The 27,219-nt window shown below is 37.9% G+C and overlaps 1 protein-coding gene across 1 annotated transcript in view; it reads left to right on the top strand.

The window, feature by feature from the left end:
• Positions 1–27,219, top strand: part of LOC150105198 (astacin-like metalloprotease toxin 1) — a 70,774-nt gene that overhangs the window by 21,764 nt on the left and 21,791 nt on the right. The window contains exons 2-6 of the mRNA XM_090395137.1: positions 472–504; positions 1,656–1,696; positions 1,945–2,026; positions 19,247–19,367; positions 22,720–22,895. Of these exons, the coding sequence (XP_090251263.1) occupies positions 472–504; positions 1,656–1,696; positions 1,945–2,026; positions 19,247–19,367; positions 22,720–22,895 (453 nt within the window). The remainder of the gene's footprint in view (positions 1–471; positions 505–1,655; positions 1,697–1,944; positions 2,027–19,246; positions 19,368–22,719; positions 22,896–27,219) is intronic.

The following is a 27,219-nucleotide window of genomic DNA, read 5'->3' as shown; positions in this document are numbered from 1 at the left end:
TTGTATAATTGCGGTGTCTATAATTTAAAATCTCTTCTCAGTATTTATTTGATCAAACAGAATGAGAGAGGAAAGATTAGCAAAACAAGTGTTCTCTGCCATGTTGGCAGGAAAAAGCCCAGACGAAGACCAAGATATAGGTGGATTGATACAGTAAAAAGGGTCTTAGACGATAGAAATATAAGATCTGATAATGTTGGAGTCTTGAGAAGTAACAGACTGATCTGGAGGAAAATTGTAGATAGGAAGTTAGTAATGATGTAAATTTTTCATGTAGTACTGTCATATCCAGTACATCCCTTGTGGGTACATGGCAGGAATTTGATGATGATGATGTATTCTTATCTCTAGGAGATTAAAAAAAATGCTCTCGTATATCTCATTTATGAGAGTTTTCTTAAAAATTAATATTAAGACCAAAGGAAGTTTTAGTGAGATTTCAAACTAAAATTTCTTTTTTGTTTCTTTTAGTAACCAGGGAGCGAATGGCTATGGAAAATTCTCGTAAGTATTTGTAATTTTTTCCCCTTTCTTTACGATATATATGAGCATAAGGAAGCAGCAAAAATATGCTTAAAATATAATTATTACCTCTTAGGTGTTCTAGTAAATACATAAAACATAATAATAAATATTTGAAGGAGTCAAATAGAAATTTGCATTGTTCCTTTGCAGCTATGGTTCTTCCTACATCAATTTTTTTTTTTCAAAGCTGAATTCAAGTGCGTCATCGCTTAGTTATTTGTCTTTCACTAATGCAAACCAAACATTTATGTAAAGCTTTAATGAGTTTTAATAGACCTGGAATCCTGAAAAAATTTTTCACGAAGAGTTACCAAATTCAACTATTTAGAAAATATAGAACTCCTTTTAAGTATATGTAAATTATGATATACATTTATATTTAAAATTGAATATCGTTGGGGAAATTTTTTAAAAACTTATTAGTTTAAAATAAAGGTGTACTTAGAATAAATCAAATAAAATAAGAATAATTTAATATCAATATAAAGATACTAAAATTATATCTTTTTTTTTAATGTATAAAATTTTTAATATTAAAAATACTAAACACAACTGAAGTTCAAGGTATCTTCAGTATGCAAATAATACAAGCGCCATTGAAAAGCATCCATATATTACCTTCCATTACAGCATATATCGGTTTCATAAATTATAAGCGGTTTGTGTCCATCCATTTGTGCCGTTATTAGCATTTTGAAAAATGTTGTTGTGCATAGGCAAAATAAAATTTATTTATAAACACTGCCCCTAAGAGATGATTGCGTACTTTTATTCCATCTATTGTAAATTTTAAATATATTACTTAATTAAAGAAATTAAGATTATGTTTCACATAAAAACAAGTAAGTGGTTCTCTTGTACACAGCGACACCTTTTGTTTGAAGTTATGAAATAACTTGTAAAACCTAATATTGAGGAATTTTTAATATATTTCTGGCATTTCCTGTTAAAACAGTGGTCCGTATATTTCTTTTCATGTTTATAAATTACTCAAGGTAGTTAGGCTTAAGTAATGCGCTGTCTGAACTAATATATAACAGGACATTCTCGCCAGAAAGATATAAAACATAGTTTCAGCAGAGCGCTGGGATTTTAAGGATTTATAGATAACAATGGATTATTTCTTTCAGGGTTATTTCAAGGAGACATCACGGGGATTGACTGGAAGGAAGTAAGTCTGTTTGAAATATTGAAATCAAAAGTAAATAAACATTTAAAAAATTCTTTTAAATACATCGAAGTGGAATTTTATTATTATTATTTTTTAATACTTTTTATTTAGTCTAGCTATTTTTGGTATTTTTCACAGGAACAACCGATTCAGAATTACAAGTAATTAAGACAAAAAAAAAACTAATAATAAAGACATAAAATTGCATATTTTAGATATCGAGAACATGACCGTTACTCTCGTTTCAGCTGCAAGACAGAAACGGCGTTGTAAGCGACACCCGACTGTGGCCACAGGGAGAGATTCCGTACGTCATCGAGAAGGAACGAAGTAAGTGAATAATTTTTAATTATTCTTTGCCATAATTACAAAACATCGCGTGCTTTTAAATAGTATTATTTACGTAGAAAGTTTTTTTTTTACCTTTGGTGTATTATGTTAAAGATACCAAGAAATTTTATACTTGGTTTTAATCCTTATCTCAAGGAAGAAAAACAAAGTTTTGCGCGTGAAATATATTCACGTCTGAGCTACTTATATATAGAGGCTGATGACTTCATATCACTTCCCTTAATATGTATCCCATAATGCAAAGCACACCCCCTTTTCGGACGTGTACAATGCAATGCATAATGGGAAGGGCCACTACCCAGACCGGTTTCCCTGTTTAAATGCGGGATTACCTCTTCAAAAACTCGAGCGATCACTCAAATCATCCAACAATGAGCGACCCGAGTGATCATTTAAATCAGCGTTGAGCAGAGCCATAATCTCAGCGGTGGCCGCACTCAGAGGCAGGCAAAGCCTTACCTCCAAGCCGCTCATTACCCTGAGCCGCTCATATCTCAGGGAAAGCACATCCATGAGAGCCAGACCCAGAAACAGCAATAAAGGAGCTAAGTCGCGTGTAGTGAATTAATGTGTCATCTGACAATGAATCCTTGGAGGTCTCGCATAATAATACTTCGCACTACTGTTGTTGCAATTGTACTAAAAGTAGTAAAAAAAAAGTCAAAATGTCACGTTAACGTGACATTTTGTTGGCGTATCTTATTGCCGTAAAAACTTATACTGGTGTAGACTGACGAGAAAACTGGTTCTGGTGTTCCATTAAGCTTAACTATCCTGAATAACCTTTTCGTTTGCAAAAAAATATTTACCCACAATTAAAACTTCATTGGCTACAGCGTTGTCACAACCACTTCCGCAAAAAAGCACATCATTAGTGGGAGCCATATCCAGGAGCGATACCATGGTTCTTAAAGTTCTTAAAAGAACTGGGAGATGGACTCAGTCCTTTACTCTTTATCGCGTCATCTGAATGAAGAAAATCTCTGTGCGAATGGGTGTTATTGAGCTAAAAGCTCTAGTCATGGCTGGGTAACGGCAATAGCCGAGCCTCAGTTAAAACTTCATTGGCTACAGCATTGCCATTCGTTACCCTGGAAGTCCTAAAAAGGACATTTTTTGTTTCTTTTCTCCGACACCAAGGTCCTTAGGACTGGCTTAAAGGGGCGAAGCAAGAATGCTTTTCATCTTCCCAGTTATCTGTAGAGGACAGTGTAGGGATAAAATATTATTAAGCTATTAAAGCTCTGATCATGGCAGGAGGATAACAGCAGTAGTCAAACCTCAGTTAGAACTTCATTGGCTACAGCATTGTCATCGATTACCTTCCAAGGGTATTAATCACCGCATCTCACCTGGAGATAAATTCGTCCCGATACCAAGGTTCTTAAAAGAACTGGGCGATGGACTGAGTCCTTGACTCTTTATCCCGTCATCTGAATGAAGAAAATCTGTGTGGATAGGGTGTTATTATTGGGCTAAAAGCTCTGGTTGTGGCTGGGTAACAGCAATAGCCGAGCCTCAGTTAAAACTTCATTGGCTACAGCATTGCCATCCATTACCCTCCAAGGGTATTGGATTGAATGAATCAATCACCGCATCTCACGGTCGATTGATCCTCCATCCCGATAGCAAGGTTAAATTAATGCAGAAGTCATAAATATCTCGTATACAAGTAGACAAAAGGTGCTTGAAATTATTAATAAAAATCTATGGATAAGAGAAAGTTGTACAAAGTTTTTACCATGGTTTTATTATACGTTAAGGAACCAAAAAATTTTATATTTGGTTTTAGCTCAGATATGAATATATTCCACGCGCAAAACATTGGTTTGCTTCTTTGGGAAAAGGATTAAAACCAAGTATAAAATTTCTTGGTATCTTTAACGTAATATTATTATGTCTAATATGAATTAGAAATACACACAACTCACAGACAAATAATAATGGTGTGGTGGTGGTAGTGGTGGACAGTGGCGTTGCGTTGATGGTCGTAGTGTTATTGTTGTAGTTGGAGAATTGAGCAGAGCTGCTAAGTCGCGTGTAGGGAATTAATGTGTCATCTCACGATGAGTCCTTGGACTCCTTGGAGGTCTCACATAATAATACTTCTCACTACTGTTGTTGCAATTGTACTAAAAGTAGTAAAAAAAAGTCAAAATGTCACGTTAACGTGACATTTTCTTGGCATATCTTATTGCCGTAAAACCTTTTACTGTTATTGACTGACGAGAAAACTGGTTCAGGTGTTCCATTAAGCTAACTATTTTGAATAACGTTTTCGTTTTGCAAAAAATATTTAGTCACATATGTGACTGCTTAAAATCGTTATTAAAACATTACTCGCAGAGAAGAACGGGGGGGGGGGGGGGCAGTGCTTCACTACATGGTGGTGATCTGGAACATAACGTGTCGTATGACCGAGGTATGCTACATAAGAAGTTTCACGAGAATCAAATAATAATAAGTATATACAGGGTGTTCGGGATAAATTTGACATATTTATAATTAATTATATTTTTCCGTAAGTTACATGTATTAACACACACTTCTCTTCATTTAAAAGTTTGGACCCTTCTTCATTCATATACAAGATGTCAGAAAGGATGGATAGCTGGAACCCACCTGAATCATGGAAGAGAATAACTTGTATCATGATGATTCGTGCCCGCCATCAAAATAAGGATATTAAGACTGCTGCCCAATGCTCCCTGAATACAGTAAAAACAATCAGGCATGAACTAGAGACTTGCAATGGTGACTACGAGGATGTAGCAAGAAGAAAGATCCCTAGCAGACGATCTGATTGCGTTCGTACAGCAGAATTCCTCGCAAATCTGCAGGAACAGGTGTTGAAGAACCCTGGCATTGGAATTCGGGCTTTGTTCGTGGAGTTGCTAACTGTAGTCAAGCCCTGGATAACAAGGGTAGCCAATGGTAGGCCGTATGTATGGCAGCAGGATTCGGCCCCTTGCCACACCTCTGGGAAAAGTCAAAAATGGTTGTCTGAAAATTTCTACGACTTCACCAGTCCAAATGTTTGGCCTCCAAACTCCCCAGACCTTAACCCCATGGATTATTTTGTATGGGGCGCTGTTGAAAAAGACACCAATCGCACTTCCAGTAATACAAAAGCCCAGTTAATGGATAAAATTAAAACAGTTTTTGCGGCCCTTCCCAGGGAGACTGTAGCATCAGCTTGTTCGAGGTTCCGAAGCAGAATTGAAGCTGTGATCGATGCTAATGGTGGTTATTTTGAGTAAATCTTGTTGATAGTATTGTAATTAACTCTGCCTGTAATGTTTTTTTGTCAATTCATTAAATTTAATAGATACAAAGAAGATTTTCTTTTTCCTTACGAAACTGTCAAATTTATCCCGAACACCCTGTATATATATATTTTTTTTTATTTATTTTTTTTTTTTTTGAGAATTCATTTTTACTCGGTTGGAATATTATGGAAAAGCTTTAATGAATGCTACCGAGAGATGTAAAGATGACAAGATATATTTAAAAAAAATATACTACTAGTTTACTAGTTTCGTTGAATAAATCAACATCTTCAATTATCATCACAATCAAAGAAGTATATAAAAAATTACGGAGACTTAAAATTGTAATAACAGAACAAGTACAAAAAGACAGTAGCGTGTTTGAAAAACAAATGCGAGTATGAGTTCCAAACGAACGTATACTACGCGCTGTCGCGAGTGCGCCAGTACTGAACAGAAGCAACGTGTACATCAGAGAGATTGTAACTCAGGCTGTTGTTGATATGAGAGGAATCTAGAGAAATTTCTCTTGATTCAACAATCTTTCTTTCGAGTTCATCGTAGCACGCATGGATATTAGCAGTTTGAGTCCAGTTTACAATGTGCTGGCGGCCTTCGTCTGAGTTAGCAGAAAAGAGAACGTGGCTAGAGAGAGCGCTAGCTCTAGTCCTGTTATAGGAGATATCTCTACGGTGTTCATCCAAACGTAGAAGGATGGATTTAGCAGTCTGTCCATAATATGGCTTTTCACAATCACACAATATCTTGTACACTCCTAGAAACTGAGCAGGAAGATGTTTTCTGTTTATGTTTGCTAAGTAATGAACGAAGTTTTGGAAGCGTAGTGAAGCACGTTTTTAAGTTAAATTTCTTGAGAATCTTTGCCAGTTTTGGTGAAAGAGAGCTGATGTAAGGCAAAGAGATGAAGGCTCTTGGGGAAGAGAGATCTTCAGAAGTAGTTGAGTGCCTGGGGGAAAGAAATTTGTCAATTTTCTTTGGAGAGAAACCATTATTAATAAACGTTTTTTTAAGAAAAAGGAGTTCATTTTCAATTTCTGTTTTGTTTTCTTAAAAAAAAACTTTTATTAATAATGGTTTCTCTCCAAAGAAAATTGACAAATTTCTTTCCCCCAGGCACTCAACTACTTCTGAATATCCCTCTTCCCCAAGAGCCTTCATCTCCTTGCCTTACATCAGCTCTCGTTCTCTTTTCAGCTAACTCAGACGAAGGCCGCCAACACATTGTAAACTGGACTCAAACTTCTAACATCCATGTGTGCTACGATGAACTCGAAAGAAAGATTGTCGAATCTAGGGAAATTTCTCTAGATTCCTCTCATATCAACAACAGCCTGAGTTACAATCTCTCTGACGCACACGTTGCTTCTGTTCAGTACTGGCGCACTCGCGACAGCGCGTAATCTACGTTTGATTGGAACTCATACTGGCATTTGTTTTTCAAACACGCTACTGTCTTTTTATACTTGTTCTGTTATTACAATTTTAAGTCTCCGTAATTTTTTATATACTTCTTTGATTGTGATGATACCTGAAGATGTTGATTTATTCAACGAAACTAGTAAACTAGTAGTATATTTTTTTAAAATATATCTTGTCATCTTTACATCTCTCAGTAGCATTCATTAAAGCTTTTCCATATATATATATTATTATTATTATTATTATTATTATTATTATTATTATTATTATTATTATTATTATTAAAGGATATTATGGGTCTAGTCTATTTTATAGCGAAATACAGAAAAAATTTAAAAAGTAACTTTTGTATCAAATAATAAATTTTAAACGTAAATTACTAAACTGCGTTTATTTTTTTTATGCCAAAATAAATGACTTTTATCTATACTTTATTAATTTGGCTTTACACCAACTAAAAGTTCACGTATGATGAACTTAACTTTCTTAGAATGGATTGCTATGTTGTTGTTGATGAGTCTTTCTTAGGACTTCCAGGGTAACGAAAGGCAATGCTGTAGCCAATGAAGTTTTAACTTAGGCTCGGCTGTTGCTGTTACCCAGCCATGACTAGAGCTTTTTAGCTCAATAACACTCCATCCACACAGATTTAGTTCATTCAGATGACGGGATAAAGAGTCAAGGACTCAGTCCATCGCCCAGTTCTTATAAGAACTATAAGCTAGGTTGTTGGAAAAATGGCGGCTCGTGTATTAGTGTTTAGTGTCGTGTTTTTTTGATGATGATTTATGAATCGGTTTGCTATGTTTTTAGCGATTTATAGTTATGCTTATTCATTAGTGATAGTAGTTAATTGCTCGCTACCATAAACAGTTACTTTATTTTCGATTGTGCTTTATCCAGGTAAGTCATTTGTAATTACTAGCGCGATTCGCTAGGACTACATTGCTAGTAGACTAACTCAGTCTACAGGACATTTGCCGGCAGGCTTCAAGTCCTGCGGGATCATATACAGTATATTGCTAGTAGTCCATTTAGGTCTCCAGGACACTTTGCTGGCAGGCCCCCGGCCCTGCGGGATTATTATACTGCTTTTAATCCATCTCTGCTGGCAGGAAATAGCCACTTTGAGATGGACAACATCAAAGATCATATCCAGTTCCTTAACAAGGAGCAGTCTCTAGAAGTGCTCAAACTTATAATAAGCAAATTAGAAACTGACTGGCCAGGATTCATAAAAGAGTACATTCACTCTAATGATGGAGAGGAGGAGGAGAATGAGATCTTTCAAGAGGATCTCATTGCTGCTCTGTCACCAAAACCCCCTTGTCAAAACATATCTCAAGGGGAGTACACTTACAAAAGAAGAAGAATCACAGAAGACCAGATGGATGAAGACTCAAGTACATTAGAAGTCCCAAAGAACACCGAAAAGGTACCACCAATAGTACTTAGGGACAAGGACAAATGGACCACTGTCACCACAGCCCTTAGAGAACACAACATTGCATATTCCTGGGCCAAAAATCAAGATGAAGGTTTCAAACTACAACCAGCCTCAGTCACTGACTACAGACAGCTAACAAGATTAATGGATAACAAAAGTCTCCCATATCATACTTTTGCTTTACCCAGCGAGAAAAATCTCAAGGTTGTGCTTCGCAGAGTGACCGAGGGGGTCACCTGTGAAGAAGTCACCACTGATCTCATGAGTCGGAACCTAACACCAGTGAAAGTGAGCAGGATGCTCAGGGCAGATAAAAGACCAATGCCACTAATACTCGTAGAAATTGATAAGACACAGAAAGAGATTTATGAATTAACAACGATATGTGGCCTCAAAATTTCTACTGAGCCACTGAGGAGGAAGTCGATGGCTGGGCAGTGCCATAGGTGTCAAAGGTTTGGCCATGCCCAAAAACTCTGCAAAGTAAATTACAGATGTTTAAAATGTGGCGAGGGCCACCAGACAGTCATGTGCAAAAAACCAAGATCCGCTCCAGCTAAATGCGCAAATTATGGAGGACCTCACCCTGCAAACTACAAGGGATGCATTACACATCCAAATAACCGAGGGTTACAAAAAACTACCCCTCCAACACAATTCAGCGATGCTCAAGCCAGCCGTGCTAGTTATACCCCAGCTCAAACTATCAGTAACCCAACAACTCAAGAAAGGAAACAAATGCCTAAAACTTATGCAGAGGCAGCACGAACAAAGACTACTCCAACTCATGACCATGTAGGCTCAAATCTTACTTCAGTACTAACTGCCTCACTAGCTACCATGTTACAAGAATTCAGTTTGACGAATTCTTCACCTTCCTCTACGAAAATATTCCTACAAGGTACCCATTCAATTCTGACAGCCCTCAGCAATGAATAGAAGAAAATTTCATCCCAACTCTCTCATGATCAAGGCATGGAATGCCAACGGACTCAGCAATAAAATCCTAGAACTACAAGAGTTCTCTCACAGGCATAATCCTGACATAATACTGGTAAACGAAACACATCTCAGGCCAGCTAACAATCCCAAATTACGGAACTATACCATGTATAAAACAGATAGACTAACTGGAAGTGGAGGAGGAACTGCTATATACATTAAAAACTATCTAAGCCACAATGTTCTGACCAATCCCCAAACCAAGAACCTAGAGATAACTGGCATAGAAGTTAATACAAACAACGCTGGAAATATCAAAATCTACGCTGTATATAATCCACCCAGCATTCCATTGCTGGTATTCGATTTGGACCCCATTCTCGGCTTCTCTGATTCCATCATCATGGTTGGTGACTTTAATGCCAAACATATAGCCTGGCATAGCTCCATAATTAATGATAAAGGTCGAATTCTAAATCATTATGCAACACAAAATTCTATTGTTGTAACCGGACCTACAGAGCCCACCCATCATAGCCCAACTGGAAGTTCAGATGTACTTGACATAGTTGTCCTCAAAAACATCAGATACCAATACCAGCTGGAAGCAATAAATGAACTTTCATCAGATCACAACCCTATTCTGCTTAAACTTGGCACACAAGAACAATTCTCCCCTATCCACTCTTTCATATGTTGGGACAAACTCACCAGAATCTTACCTGATCACATTGGCCCAGTTCCAACTATTCACACTAAAGAGGAGATAGAAATGGCTGTAACAACTTTACCATCCAAATCAAAAATGCAATGAAGGCAGTTACCCAAACCACAGTTTCTCACCCTAGTGGACGGATCCCCGAAGAAATTATGGATTTAATTAGACTGAAAAACAAAGCCAGAAAGCGGTATCATAACACAAGAGCCCCTCAAGATAAAGCAAACTTGAACAAATTAAACAGACAAGTACGGGAGCCCTCCAGACACATCGAAACCAAAAGTGGGAATCTAAGCTAACAAATTTAAACCCTGAGGACAACTCCATATGGAAGTTTATGAGAACCTTCCGCATCAAAAGGCAACTTTTACCCCCAATTCAAACCTCGAAAGGAATAGCTCACAATGATGGGAAAAAAGCAGAGGCTCTAGCCGACAGCTTGGAAAGTCAATGCAACCCCTCATATGAAAATTTGAACATCAATCTCATCTACAAGATTCACCGCCCAGTCGGGCAGGCCATAACAGAACAAAAAGATGATCTAGAATCTCTCACACCCACTTCTCCAACAGAAGTTATAAATATTATAACCCACCTGAACAACAATAAAGCTCCAGGCCCAGATGGAATTACGAACAGAATAATTAAACTTCTCCCCAGAAAAGCCATTGTACATCTAGTCAACATAATTAATGCCATCCTCAGATTCCAGTATTTCCCTTTAACATGGAAAATAGCAGATGTCACACCAATTAAAAAGAGTGGAAAAAACACTCAACTCCCTGAAAACTACAGACCTATCAGTCTTCTGTCTAACCTTGGAAAGATTGCAGAAAAAGTAGTCCTTACTAGACTTCAATCACAAACGGACCAACTACATATAATCCCAAATGAGCAATTTGGATTCAGAAAAAACCATTCCACCGTTCAACAGATCCACAGGTTAATCGAGTACATTTCCGAAGGCTTCAATCGGAATCTTAATTCAGCTGCAGTCTTTTTAGATGCTGCAAAGGCTTTTGATAAGGTGTGGCACGAAGGTCTTCTCTACAAGCTTATCGTATTCAATATACCTATTCAGCTAGTTAAAATAATTCACTCTTACCTCAGAGACAGATACATGCAAGTCAAAATAAATGAAACTGTATCAACCAGACGCAAGGTTCTGGCAGGAGTACCGCAGAGCTCACTCTTGGCCCCCTTGCTGTTTTCTATCTATATTGCTGATATCCCTCAAAACCCAAGTTCAACAATCATTGCATTATATGCTGATGACACTGCATTATTAGCTAGATCTCTCAGCCCAAAACCGGGTATTAAGAGACTCCAAAGCAGCATTCACATACTGGAAAGATGGCTAATGGACTGGAGAATTCAAGCCAATCCACAGAAGAGCTCAGCCATACTGTTCACCAGAAAAAAACCTCAAATCAAGGGAGATATACATTTACTAGGTGTTAAAGTCCCATGGCAGAATACAGTCAAATATCTTGGAGTAATTCTGGATAAAAAACTACAATTCACCAACCATATAGAACACATAAGTTCAAAGACGTCTAAAGCAATAGCGCAGGTCTACCCTATGATGAACAGAAAAAGTAAATTAGATACACAGAACAAACTGCTCATATACAAGATGGTAATACGCCCAGTCATAACTTATGCATCTCCTGCGTGGAGTCACACTTCGAAGTCAAATATTCAGAAGCTGCAGAGATTGCAAAACAAATGTCTGAGAATAAGTTTAGATGCTCCATGGTTTATCAGAAACTCCCAAATTCACAGAGACGTCAACATTCCCTACATCACAACTCTTCTTCATGACCTAGCTGAAAAGTTCTTCAATAAGGCGATCAATCATCCGAAGCCACTGATCAAACAAGCATCAGACTACAACGAAGCAGATTTCTACAAATACAACAGACCCAAGTCAATTCTATGTTCGGCTGAAAACAGTTAATCTCGCTGCCCTTTCAGGGCGAGCTTAAAGCTCAATAATTCTCCACCCAAAGAACTTTCTTTTTCAGATGAAGAGGAATATGAAAAGCATTTATGCTTCACCCATCAAGTCAGTACCGTTATGCGTTATGCTATGTTGTTGTTGGAGGTGACAATTCAGATGGATCAATCCACCGTGAGATGCGGTGATTGATTCATTCAATCCAATACCCTTGGAGGGTAATAGATGGCAAAGCTGCAGCCAATGATGTTCTAACTGAGGCTAGGCTATTGCTGTTACCTTCCTGCTATGATCAGAGCTTTAATAGCTCAATAACACCTTATCCCTACACTGTCCTCTACAGATAACGGGGAAGATGAAAAGCATTCTTGCTTCGCCCATTTAAGCTAGTCCTTATAAGGGCTATGTTGTTGGGGATTGATTAATTCATCCAATACCCTTGGAGGGTGATGGATGGCAATGCTGTAGCCAGTGAAGTTCTAACTGAGGCTCGGCTATTGCTGTTACCCTCCTGCCATGATCAGAGCTTTAATAGCTCAATAACACCTTATCCCTACACTGTCCTCTACAGATAACGGGGAAGATGAAAAGCATTCTTGCTTCGCCCCTTTAAGCCGTCCTTATAAGGATAAGGCTATGTTGTTGTTGGTTGAAGGAAGGTTAATCGACTGTCAGATGCGGTGATTAATAATACCCTTGGAGGGTAATGGATGGCAATGCTGTTCCAATGAAGTTTAACTGAGGTTCGGCTGTTGCTGTTACCCCCTGGGGCGCTGAGATTTGAGAGTTTTGCGTTCGCCCTTTTAAGGGTCTTTTTTTGCCTTAAGGGAGCAATTTGAGTCTCCGGGGAAAATATTCTCCGGCACGGCTCGCTGTGGGGTTTTGTTGGTGAATGCTTTTCTTCGGAATATGAGCGGTTCTGCTCGGTGGTGGCGTGTGGGAGGAAGGCCATCACTGAGTGGAGCCAACGCTGAGATGGACGATCTTTCGCCCACGATTGAGTGGCCTAGGGATCACTCGAATGTTTAGAGACTGCTTTACTTTAAATATGGCAATGCTGTAGCCATATTTAAAGTAAAGCAGTCTCTAAAAATAACTCTAAAAATCGAGTGTTATTGAGCTAAAAGCTCTACCCAACCATGACTACAGCTTTTAGCTCAATAACACTCCATCCATTCAGATTTTCTTCATTCAGATGACGAGATAAAGAGTCAACGACTCAGTCCATCGCCCAGTTCTTTTAAGAACTTTAAACTATGTTGTAGGTGATTTGGCTCGGAAACCCTGGGAGGGTAATGGATGGCAATGCTGTAGCCAATGAAGTTCTAACTGAGGCCCGGCTATTGCTTTTACCCTCCTGCCATGATCAGAGCTTTAATAGGGCAATAACACCTTATCCGTACACTCTCCTCTCCAGATAACGGGGAAGATGAAAAGCATTCTTGCTTCGCCCCTTTAAGTCAGTCCTTATAAGGCTATGTTGTACGGACACGCACAGAAACTCTGCAGAGCAGATTGAAATGACTCAAATGTGGGCAAAAGCACCCCACAGCAACCTGCTCAAAACCAAAGATCTCACCAGCCAAATGCGCGAAACTGCCGGGGCCCCACCCGGCAAACCACAGAGGTTGCAGTTACTACCCTAAGAATAAAACAGACAACAAAAGGAAACAGATCTCTCAACCCTGCCCACAGGCACCACAGTCGACGGCTCCCCAGTTGCCTAACACCCAACAAAAGACAACAAAAGACCAGCTCTCACAAATGAAAAATACCAACAGTCTGGAAAGCCCCCGTCGAAGCAGGACATATGGCGAAGTAGCCCGCCCATCCAAAGATATCCAACAGGACCAAATTAATCCAAACATGGACAGCAGTCATCACAGCCTCATTGGCAAACATTCTTCAAGACTTCGGTAAGTCAAACCCTTCACCAAACTCCACAAAAAGATTTCTAAAAGAAGCTCAAATCATCTTATCAATGCTTGTTAATGAACAAAACTAGACTACTCCCAGACTCACTACAGATCGCGGCTTGGAACGCCAATCGCCTAAAAAACAAGACACTGGAGCTTCAGGAATTCTCTCACAGATACAACCCTGACATAATCCTAATTAATGAAACACATCTAAGATCTGCAGACAATCCAAAACTGAGAGGCTACACACTATATAGAAATGCCCGACTGGACTACAGAGGCGGTGGTACAGCCATATTTATCAGGAACTGCATCAGGCACAACGAATACTCACCCCTCCAACCTAGAACTCACCGGTGTCGAAGTCCACACAAACTCAGATCTAAGATCTGCAGACAATCCAAAACTGAGAGGCTACACACTATATAGAAATGCCCGACTGGACTACAGAGGCGGTGGTACAGCCATATTTATCAGGAACTGCATCAGGCACAACGAATACTCACCCCTCCAACCTAGAACTCACCGGTGTCGAAGTCCACACAAACTCAACTGGAAGACTTAAACTCTACGCCGCCTACAACTCCCCTGCTAGGACCCTGCTATTTTCTGACTTGGATGCTGTACTGGGCATAAATGAATCCATCATCGTCGCTGGGGACTTAAACTCCAAACATCCCTCCTGGAACAGCAGAACCACAAATAAAAATAGCCGTATCCTATTCAGCTACACAGGATTAAACAACGCTGTCGTAACAGGATCCACCGAACCAACCCACCAGAGCCCAACTGGCACAGCCGACATCCTAGACATCGCCATCCTACACAACATCAAATACCAGCACAGCATTCAAGCACAGACCACAACCCAATCCTACTTCACTTAGGGAACAAAGATCAGTTACCTCCCCCCCCCAAACCTTCATTGTCTGGGAGAAACTTAGGAAAGTGCTACCAGAAGACACTGGTCCGGTTCCCCCATATATATAAACGCCAAGGAAGAAATAGACACGGCAATAAAGAACCTCACCAATCAAATCAATAAAGCCATAACAGCAGCCACAGTATCCACAATTACCCACAAACAAAAACGTCTCCCGGAAGAAATCAAGAAATCTCCGGAAGAAATCATAAGGAATAAAACATACAAAGAAAAAGATATCACAACACTCGTGCTCCCCAGGACAAAACAGCCCTCAAAAGATTAAACAAATCTATCCGAGAAGCTCTCCAGAATCACAGGAACAAACAATGGGACAACAAGTTCACCTCCATCTCCACAGCAGATCAGTCCATATGGAAATTCCTAAACAACCTCAGGAACAAGCGCAAATCCCTTCCCCCTCTGCAAGAAAAACAGCACCTTGCATACACAGATGCTGACAAAGCCGAAGCCATAGCAAGAAACCTAGAGAAACAATGCAGTCCTGAATATGAGAACCTAAACATCACCCATGTATACAAGATCCATCGTAAAGTCAGGGTCACAGTAAATCGTCCCGATGTCAATCCAAGCACTATAATGCCTACCACACCTACCGAAATAATCGGCATCATCAACCATCTCAAGATCAAAAAAAGCCCCAGGTCCTGACGGCATCACTAACCAAGTCATCAACGCACTACCACGCAAAGCCATAGCATATCTGGCAAACATCATAAACTTCATCCTCAAATGGCAGCACCTCCCGCAGTCATGGAAAATAGCTGACATCATCCCAATTCAAACCAGACAAAGACCCACACCTACCTGAAAATTACCGTCCCCTCAGCCTGCTATCCAAGTTACGGAAAATAGCAGAGAAAATCATCCTCATCAGACTCCAATATCATGCAAACCAACTAAATATCATTCCACAAGAACAGTTTGGCTTCCGTCAAAATCACAGCACTACCCAACAGATCCATAGACTGGTAGAATACATCACCACATGATTTAATTGGAATCAACACACTGGAGCCGTCTTCCTAGACATCTCAAAGGCCTTCGATATGATCTGGCCCCAAGACCTCCTCTATAAACTTATCATCGCAAACCTTCCAATAACATGATACACCTGATCAAATCATTCCTCTCAAACAGGAGGATGCAAGTCAAAATCAATGAAACAGTCTCAACCCAACGGAAAATCCTCGCTGGAGTTTCTCAAGGATCACTGCTAGTCCCGATCCTGTTCAACATCTATATGGCAGACATCCCTCAAAATCCTCTCACATCCACCATCGCCCTTTATGCATATGACACGGCTATTCTAACCAGATCTCGCCAACCACATCTCGTTACCAAAAAACTACAAGACACCATCCTGAATCTAGAAAAATGGTTTACCGACTAGCGACTACAATTAAACCCCCAGAAAAGCACAACGATACTCTTCACAAGAAGACGCATCCCGCAAAGGAAATATCACCCCGTTTAACTCTAAAATTCCCTGGAACACTGAAGCAAAATACCTCGGAATACTTCTCGACAAAGGATTATGCTTCAACAGCCACATCAAGAGCACATACACCAAAGCTTCAAAAGTTATCGCCCAGCTGTACCCCTTGATCAACAGACACAGCAAACTAAGCACAAGAAACAAAATTCTACTCTACAAGACAGTGATTCGTCCCACAATTATATACGCCTCCCCAGCCTGGAGCCACACGTCCAAGACAAACATCCTCAAGCTACGCTACAAAGACTACAAAACAAGTGCCTGAGAATGATATTGGACGCCCTGTGGTTCATCAGGAACGCCCAGATCCACCGGGACATAAATATCTCCTACATCTCCACTACTACGCTCCCTAGCAGAAAAATTCTTTATGAAGCCATCTACGCATCCAAACCAACTAATTCAGCAAGCCGGAAACTATGACGCTAATGACCACTGGAAACATAAAAGACCGAAAGCCACCCTAACACTCAACGATGTGTAACCACTCCTGTCCGCTCAGGGCGAGCTAAAACAGCTCACTAATCTCTCCCATCACTGCTCCCGAAAACAGACAACAAGGAATATAAAAAGCGTCTAGCTTCACCCTCTGCGCCATATATGTCCTGCGTCCTGCTGTGTTAAGAGAATTTATTCTAGAAATTCGCTCTAGATTCCATGTCTGATAATTATTTGATAATTATATTGAGAGAATTTCCTCTACATATTACATATCGCTGATGATTCATATACATACATTTCAAAACAGTCGTCAGACGAGTGAAACTGAGACAACTCAGTTTCACTCGTCTATATGCCCAAGGTTATATTCTCGTAAACTGTAAAAAAATTTCGAAACTTTTTAAGTTTCTTTTTATAGTTGGCCATAAAATATGAGTGGATTCATAATATTCTTCTTTTTAATATTTTTTGTAATCTTACTCCCACCAACCGTGGGTGGTCTAATCCTTATTATTTAATATTTTTTATTTATTTTGTAAGAGCACCGTAGGCAGGCTAAGCATTTACACATTTTTATCGTAAGCTAATTTACAATTCAACCATATAACTAAATAACAGATTTATGTTACACGCTGACTATACCAGCGTATATTGAGGTATGTATAAGTACGGGTATACCTCTCCAAAAACTCGTGCGATCCCTCACATTACCCAACAATGAGTCACCCAAAGGATCCTTTAACTCAGCCGTAGTTCCATTCAGTGACAGGCTCACCCCACCATCGAGAAGAACCTTCAGCACTGGCTCTGCCCAATGGCAGGCCCACCCCACTGAGCAGAGCAGCTAAAACAGGGAAAGCAACCACTTCAGCACAAAAGAACATCATGGGAGCTAGACCCAGAAAAGCTGGCAACAAAAAATCCCATTCCAAACGATAAATACAGTATCTATTTTTTTTTTTAACTAGATGGGCGAAGCAAGAATGCTTTTCATCTTCCCCGTTATTTGTAGAGAACAGTGTAAGGATAAGGTGTTATTGAGTTATGAAGCTCTGATCATGGCAGGAGGGTAACAGCAATAGCCGAGCCTCAGTTAGAACTTCATTGGCTACAGCATTGCCACCAACTTTCCTCCCTGGATACCCATTTTAGTCGCCTCGTACGACATGCATGGGTTTCAGTGGAGCTGCTATGTAAGTAAAGCCCTCTCTTGAAATTAAGACGATCACTAGACCACTCCATAGTGGCCGAAAGATCGTCCAACTCAGCGTTGGTTCCACTCAGTGACGCCTCCCCACCACCGAGCAGAACAGCTCATTTTCCAGGGAAAAGCATTCGCCGACAAGGCCCCTCACGGGCTACGCAGGAGAACACCCTCCCCAGAGACTCAAAATGCTCTCCCAGGGCAAACTCCCAGAAATCTAAGCCTTCCTCACCGGAAACAAAATTCCGGAAGAAACCTGAGTGGGCAAATCTCTCGAAACTCTGCGTACCATTTTGTCGCCTCTAACGACATGCATGGGCTGCAGTAGCGCTATTCTTATCCCGGCCACCACACGGGAGATCTGAACCTGAGTCTCCTTAGAAAGACATTATTTAAAACAACAAAGGGTGTAGTTGTTTTGTAGACATTTTCATCATTCCATCATTAATACAATATATTAAATTTAATTCATAAAGTGTTTCGTCATCTTGTGAAAGAAGTATTTTCTTTAAATTTTAAATTTATCGAAGTTTTACTACTAAAAGTTCCTTAACTCGATAATAATCCGTTAGGTAATTTTGAAATTGCCTTGTTTCTTAAGAAGTCAGTTTTGCTCGTAATGTACTTTTTTTTTTCAATAATGAGTCATAATATGGATATAGTAGCGAGTGAATTTGCTATTCTTTTTTCTGAAATTTCAAAATTCTTAATGTTATTTTCAGAAAGACCTGCTATTTAATCATTTCTATTTTGCTTTATATTATTTTTGTTATTGTTTAGTATGTTTTGACACTAAGTTCTACAACTAAAAGCCTCAAGTACTTCGAGCTTTTAGTTGTTATTACTAGAAAATGAAATATTTTATTCTATGAACACATAAAAATAGACAAATTTGACAGATTTTTTAAGAAAAATAACAACAAAATTAAACATCTGGGTTAGCATGATGCTGTTCAAACTTACACACCTGTTGGATATTAACATATTTTTTCATTATTAAAAGAAAATATCAATATTGAACCTGATCTGTAAGTTATCTGTAAGTCAGAATATAGACCGTGAGATGCGGTGATTAATGATTAATAATATCCCTGGAGGGTAATGGATGGCAATGCTGTAGCCAATGAAATGAAATTTTAACTGAGGCTCGACAATTGCTGTTACCCTCCTGCCATGATCAGAGCTTTATAAAGCTCAATAACACCTTATCCCTACACTGTCCTCTACAGATAACTGGGAATATGAAAAGCATTCTTGCTTCGCCCCTTTAAGCCAGTTCTTTTAAGCATTGAATCTGTAAGAAATCGATCATTTATTCATTATTATTAGAAAAAAATATTGATCTTGTGTACCGTGCCTATTAATCAGTTATATTTCAATGTTTACAATTGGTTTTATTTTGTTTTCTGAATATGCAGTGGACATCAAAGATATCATAAAGCAAGCGATGGATGAAATCCAAGAAAACACTTGCATAAAATTCATTGAAAGAGATTCAAATAAACACAAGAACTATGTTTCCATAACATCCGTAGAGGGGTAAGTTTCAAAATAAATTTACTTTATTTTGAAATACAAAATATTCTTTTGTCTTTCTTAAAGAGAATTACTGTCGAGTTCTGATAAATTAGCAAATACACATAAAAATATATTTAGAAATTATAAGGAAATTTATTTAACTACTTCGTATAGAAATGGTGTAATAGAAATTTTAGTAGAAATTTCTCAGTTTTATTAATTTTTTTTTTAAGCAACACATTAATGTAATTTAGTAACACGTTTAGTAATAATTATCGTAGTAAAACTTTTACTTCACAATACTGACTTTATATTTCTTTTTCATAAATTAACCATAATTTTCATTGTTTTTGCCATCCACAAGAGCAATATTGTTCGGGGTATTGGCATGATGTTTATTGAAATATGAACACTTTTACGTTTTCCATCAATTTGAAAATGTGTTTTATGTTAAAACAGTGTTGTAATGAAATAAATGATAAATCAGTTTATAAAATAAAAAATAAACAGAAATGCAAATCAAAATAAAATAAATATAATAATCAAATAAAAATATATCGAATTAAATTTTAAAAAATTCCTTGTGCATCCACAATACGAATGTACCAGAGATTTACGAAAAACCTTCGGTCGGTGATAGCTAAAATATATATATATATTTCAGCTACCACCGACCGAAGGTTTATATATATATATATGCGGTGATTAATACCCTTCGAGGGTAATGGTTGGCAATGCTGTAGCCAATGATATATAGGCTATTGCTGTTACTCTGCTGCCATGATCAGAGCTTTAATTTAATAGCCCAATAGCTATATAAAGCTGGTCGACAGTGAGATGCGGTGATGATTAATACCCTTGGAGGGAAATGGATGGCAATGCTGTAGCCAATGAAGTTCTAACTGAGGCTCGGCTATTGCTGAACTATTGCTATTGATGATGGCAGGAGGGCATCATCAGATGCCCTCCTGCCATCATCAGAGCTTTAATAGCTCAATAACACCTTATCCCTACACTGTCCTCTACAGATAACGGGGAGATGAAAAGCATTCTTGCTTCGCCCCTTTAAGCCAGTCCTTATAAGGGCTATGTTGTTGGGGATTGATTAATTCAATCCAATACCCTTGGAGGGTGATGGATGGCAATGCTGTAGCCAGTGGTTCTAACTGAGGCTCGGCTATTGCTGTTACCCTCCTGCCATGATCAGAGCTTTAATAGCTCAATAATACCTTATCCTTACACTATCCTCTACAGATAACCGGGAATATGAAAAGCATTCTTGCTTCGCCCCTTTAAGCCAGTCCTTTTCAGGACTTAAGCTATATAAAATATAAAGCTAGTCGACCGTGAAATGCGGTGATTAATACTTTTGGAGGGTAATGTATGGCAATGCTGTTGCCAATGAAATTCTAAATTAGACTCGGCTATTGCTGTTATTACCCTCCTGTCATGATCAGAGCTTTAATAGTTCAATAACACCTTATCCCGACACTGTCCTCTACAGATAACTGGGAAGATGAAAAGCATTCTTGCTTCGCCCCTTTAAGCCAGTCCTTATAAGGACTTAAGCTATATAAAATATATTAAAAAAATAATTTGTGAAAGATAACAAAAATACGAAATAAAGATTCTACCCTTAAAGATATACATAGAAGTTAAAAAGAATTACTTGATAAAAACAAAATTAGCAAAAATATCTCAAGAGTAGGCATTGGAGAGGCAATGCTGTAGCCATTTTCATGCAATTGTACATGAAATCTTGTTATAGCAACCTACTCATGGTTTACAATACAGAAAGAGTGGAGCTGATACAGCATTTTACTTTTAGATTTTTGCGAGGCATCCGAGAAAATTTCACATGTAAATTTTTATACAAAGTCTAAAGATATGGGCTTGTAAAACAGATTTTTAGCATGAAGTGGAGAGTAGCTATTTTAATCTAATCCAATCTGATATCAGGATATTTGATTACAGGTAAAAAAAGGCAATAATTTTGCAATACAAAGTTTAGTATGTTTCGTTTTAATTTATTTTATTTTAGTTTAGTTTTATTTTAGAATTAGATCGGTCTTCGCTCAATCCAGATAAATCTGGATTAAGCGAAGACCGATGATAAAGACTTAAATAATTATCAGCGGAAATATCTATTTGTTATGGTAATGCAATGAAGGCAATACAATAAATATCTCGAGTAAGCTCGAAGATTTCGTTTATTTCAGAAGAAAGATCACCATCTGTTACATTTATATTCTGTTTTCTACAATAACTGGAGTTATGATTCTATTATGTTTTAATGTGAATAATAATAATCCTTTATTTTGATTCATCAAAAAATTAATCAAACTCTATGTAGGTGAAACGTAAAAAAAAATTAAAATAAGTAATCCTGTTACATTTGCTGCATTTGCGCAATCCATTCAAAATATTATGACAACCTCACTAATAGTCCCAGAACTGTACTCCGTGACGTGGCACAGAGATTATTCTGCTGAAATACGCCTATCTATCTAAAAAAGCAATCGCCGAAGAGGTCCCCCTGATCATCCACAATGGATAAGTACCTTCGTAGCCTGTAGCATTCATAATATTTACGAACATATCAGAATCAGAGCTCAAGAGATAAACAGTAAATCATCCCTATAATTTCCACAACTCTTCTGCCTGTTTCTGATATCGAGGTGATGCCTCTTCCCAGGTTTTCTCCTAACCTTTAACTACAGTTCACAATGACTTGCTGGAAACGAGATTCACCCGAAAGGAACTGTTTTTCCAGCGTTCAATAGTCCAATCTCTTAGATGCAAATTGTAGACGGAGTCGTCTGTGATGAGGTGTAAGAATGGGTACTTTGACTGGCACCTACTTCGGAAGACAATGAGGAGAAGAGGTGTATTGTCCCATCGTACTTTTCTACATTCCTTAATGGCTTCACGGTTTTTCATTTATGTATTCACATAGCTTTGAATGGACAGCTGTTGTTCTGACCAGTATCCCTCTACTCCTGGAACACCTTATCTACTGCACGCAGTGAACATCATACAAGATTGCCAGTGCTTTGGATACTGTCATCACTCTTTAAACGATATACTACGATTATGCATTATTCAAAGATCACGCCCATGTCCGATTAACAAGACTTTCGCTATGATGCGAATATACCTGACGGGATATAATGGTTTATTGCGAAAGAACGATAGAGGTGGTCATAATAATTTGACTGGACTACTGTATGTATATTCCGATCATATGTAATTTTTTTTCTTTGTAAAGATTTTTTAAAAGAATATTGTCAGCTAGTGACTGAGCTAAGGAGTTATATCACAATTAATCCTTCCACATGCAGTTTTTCAGAATGCGAGTTTGTTTTTCTTTTAGTTGCACCTCTGATGTAGGAATGTCTGGAGACGAGCAGGTGATTTCTTTGGGAGAAGGATGCGAAAGCAAAGGAATTATAATCCACCAACTGCTGCATGCCGCTGGTTTCTACCATGAACACAGTCGCTCTGACAGAGACCACTTCCTGAATATCTTATGGGATAATATCAAACCAGGTAACTAACTTTTTATGATCAGCAGCCTACAGTGACTGTCTCCATTCATATTTTACAACATTCTTACTGATGCTATACTTCACACACGTATAGTTCAACTAACTGACTTATTAGCCTTAAGTATTTATAAATTCTGAAAACAGCATAAATTATAATTATAAATGTGAAGGTATTTATAAACTCAGTCCTTAAAATAACCAAGTATAAGCATATCACATCTCTGACTTTCTTAGCATTTAAGAAGCTAGGTTTTCCGTTTAGCATGACTTTCTCTGAGGAATTATTGACTATACCGAAGCTCAAAACTACCCTAACACAAATTTCTGTTCACGCAGTTGAAGGGTTACCTAACTACTGTATATTCAGAAGAGAGCTATATTACAATCTTTTTTTTGTTAAGTGCGTTTTACAGATGTTTCCCAGACACTGGTTTTCAGATATAGCATCCCAATGTTCCATCTTTCCAATTTAAACTTCAAATGGGCTTCGGGAGAAGTTAACATTTTGTTAGCTATCTGTAGCTAACAAAATGTTAACTTAAATATAAATAACAAACTATTAAATTATTATAAAGAAAAAATTAATTTGTGATTTTTAAATATTGTCCAAAATAAATAAAGACACATTTATTTTTCTAAAATATTGATTTCCTAAATGAATCATGCTAGGAAATACTGAATTTCGGGATTGGGGGAATCAATCGACCGTGAGATGCGGTGATTGATTCATTCAATCCAATACCCCTGGAGGTTAATGGATGGCAATGCTGTAGCTAATGAAGGTCTAACTGAGGTTCGGCTATTGCTGTTACCCTCCTGCCATGATCAGAGCTTTAATATCTCAATAACACCTTATCCCTACACTGTCCTCTACAGATAACGGGGAAGATGAAAAGCATTCTTGCTTCGCCCCTTTAAGCCAGTCCTTATAAGGATAAGGACTACTGAATTTCATCTGATCAGCGTGATTTTCATTTTGACCTTTTAATTTACACTTAGGCAGTCCTCATAAACAGATCGAAAACGAATTGGAGATTATTGAGCAGAGTATACCTTCCGTCATTGCATTTGATATTCCTCTTCACTAGGAGCTGCTTTTCAGATGCTGTGTTGGAATATCGCACACTGAACTGTATAGCTTCAGTTTCCACCACAGAAGGGCTGCTAGCGTTTAATCCATTATCATTGGAAGCAATGACGAGGACTGAACTGTTGAGTGGAATACAACTCTCTTGGACTAAACAGTAGATTGTTGAAGAGCAGCAGTATGTAAGTGTGACTCAAGTTCTAAACTCTCCAAATCAGATTATCGTAGAACTTCATTTAGAAGACTGAATCATACCATTTATTAAGTGTGATGGCGCTGCTGATGTTTCTGATGGCTTGCACTAGAATCTATTTTGGTATTGTCCTGGAAAATAAATATTAAATATTATTCCGATATGGTGGGCAGTTCTTTGCTGTTGGAGTTCTGTGGAAAATACTCATTTGAGTAGGAACGGAAAGAATATACTGTTAAGGTCGGAAGAAATGGAAGAACAAAAGTTAAATCGGCCAACATAGAGTTAAACTCTAACCCCGATAAATCATCTTTGAGAGGATTTGGTTGAGATTGAGACCAGCATGCCGATGTTCACTACAGTCAGTGACTGTCTTTTTGTAATGGGACAAAATACCGTGTTCTTTTATTCGTTTATTATTATAATAAATAAAAGCACATTGAATTATGATTAAAAAATCTCAGACGTCAATGACTATCTATTAAAAAGCTAATAATTTGCCATAAAACAGATTGTAGCTACGGCATGTACGTGCTCATACCCATATTCTGCCATCATGCAAATTACAAAAGTCTATATATTCCAGCCTTCACGATATCAGATGGACTAGCCATATTAACTACCTTCAACTGAAATTAAGAACCGTCGTAAAGAAACTCTGCCAAATTAGAGAGACAGTTCCAGTTCAATATCTTTGTGTGATACAACAATGCGGTAACACCTGACTGTATACGAAACAGCAGCTTAATACAAAATACAAAACTGGATTATCTGAGTACGAGAATTGTTGGAAATGGCAGACTGCGAAAGTAACAAATCTTCAAAAACAATGGAGAGTAGTCCAGTATTAACTCGAAACATCAGGAATGTTATTCTTCATGAAATTATATGGTAATGTTACGGAACTACTGCTAACATAAAATAAATGAACAGAATAAAGAGAAAATAACTTACCTCTTTCGTCAACACACAAGGGAATATATTTTCATAAGGTGCGAATTCTCCATGCTTGCTATGCTTGCTCCGCAAGTTCATTAATCGAGAAAGAAGAAATATTTATTTGTTAATAAATGCATGCATTTATAAGCATTCCATTTAGGCTTTTATTTTAGTAGGCAGAAGACGTCTTAAGCTTGCGCGGCAATAATTGAGCTTTACGTTGTGTATCGAAGGCCGATTCTTGCTCGTTTAGTGAAAGCTAACTTGGCTTGCTCGGTTGTAGGAGCTTCCAGGTCCTCGCAGCAGCACTGTGATTTCATGCTCGCGCATAGCCATTTCTCACGTCATCTCACTCTGTTGCTTAAACACAGGCCATACGCAGTCAACGTAGCTCTAGCCAGTGAGCTTCAGCTAGCCTTTATAAGTGTGCGTGTTGCTTGGGAAAATTAAGTTACAACCAACTTTTTTATGGCGATGTTATTGACCAGTTCATAAAGAAGAACCGTGGGGTAGAATTTGTATTCAAGTAACTAACTTGAAAAAGATAGATTATCATTAGTAAAAAAAATGTTGTATTTGTATGATTAAATGTACATAAATTTCTAAATATATATTTTTAAATGGTCAGTAATTCATTATTCTGTTAATCAGACTTCAATCACACTTCTCACTCTCTGAATGATAACAAGAGCAAGCGTGAATTTCAAGACCAGCATTCTCCCCTAATTTTCAACGACCACGATAACGATTTTGGCAACAAGTGAGATGCTACTAACTGCCTTTGTATGGGTTTCCCAATGAACTTCTAACTTCATCGAGATCTCATCTTCAAGGAATTCTAACTTCATTGAGAGACCTTAAAAATAACTTGTGAACTTTTATGCAGAAATTATGAATACAGGAGACATCCTGAGAATTTCATTATGCGATACGATTACGATATAAACTGTCAACTAATTTCCATGGCAGCTTCCAAATAATCAGAGGAACTTCGAGAACGCATATACACCAGAATCGCGATTATAATAATGTTATCTTTAAAATTATAAAATTATTATTATTGGGTGTGCTAAAGCGATTGATTGCACAATCTATTCATTAATATTAATAGAGTAATATTAATTAATTAACAAGATACCTTATTATATATGCTTACGTTATGTTTTGTAGGTGATTGTAGAGGATGTTATTTTGCCTTTTTACAAGGCCTTGAACAGACCTCACTTCGAATATTCTGCGCAGGTCTGGTCTCCTGGTTTCCGTTGTGATTCTAATATATTGGAGAAAGAGTACAAAGGAGAGTGTTAAAAATGGTATCAGGGTTGTGGAATGGTGATTATGAAGAGAGATTGAGAATTTGTAGACTGAAGACACTAGCAAACAGGAGAAAGAGGGGTGATATGACTGAGACTTACAAACTTCTGAAGGGGTCACACAAGATATCAATAGATGGAAGCAGAGAATGAAGGCCACCAAGAAGGGTGTAGGAGTTAGATTTTTTTTATCAGAGGGTGGTGCGTGATTTGGAATGGATTGCCCTTGAATGTTGGGAGTGCAAGCAGTGTGAATGAATTCAAGAATAAGTGTGGTAGCTGGTGTGTGTAGTATGTTCGACCAATCTCGGGCTACCTGGAGGTCTCACTTTTTTAACATTTTTATTATTTTTCAGATAAATTACATACATTATGGGAACACAATTATGCATAACAAATACTTTCTCGTACATAACGTTTTTTTGAATAATAATAATAACAATAACTGTTTACAACATATATTATTATAATAATCATAATGATCATTACAGATGTTTCTTTGCAATTTTACAGTCTGTATATACAATATCAATGGATATAATCACATTATATCGCATACTTTTGTTACAGGTATTACATACATTACATACATCTGATTACATATGATACATTGCTTACATTTGTTTATATATGATACTTACATTACATAACATTTGTTTACATATAATACATACATTACATTCATTGGTTTACATGTGATACGTACAATAATGCATTTGGTTACATATGATACATCTTGGATGAAAACTAATTTCTCTGCTTTCATCCCCGAAGCTTATATGTAAGCTTATCT

This window comes from Typopeltis vanoorti, chromosome 7, assembly GCF_054136105.1.
Source record: "Typopeltis vanoorti isolate ZY-2024b chromosome 7, IOZ_Tvanoo_1.0, whole genome shotgun sequence".
In the NCBI taxonomy this organism is placed as follows: Eukaryota; Metazoa; Arthropoda; class Arachnida; order Uropygi; family Thelyphonidae; genus Typopeltis; species Typopeltis vanoorti.
Note: the sequence above shows the minus strand (reverse complement) of the source record. Positions and strands in the feature narration are given on the sequence as shown.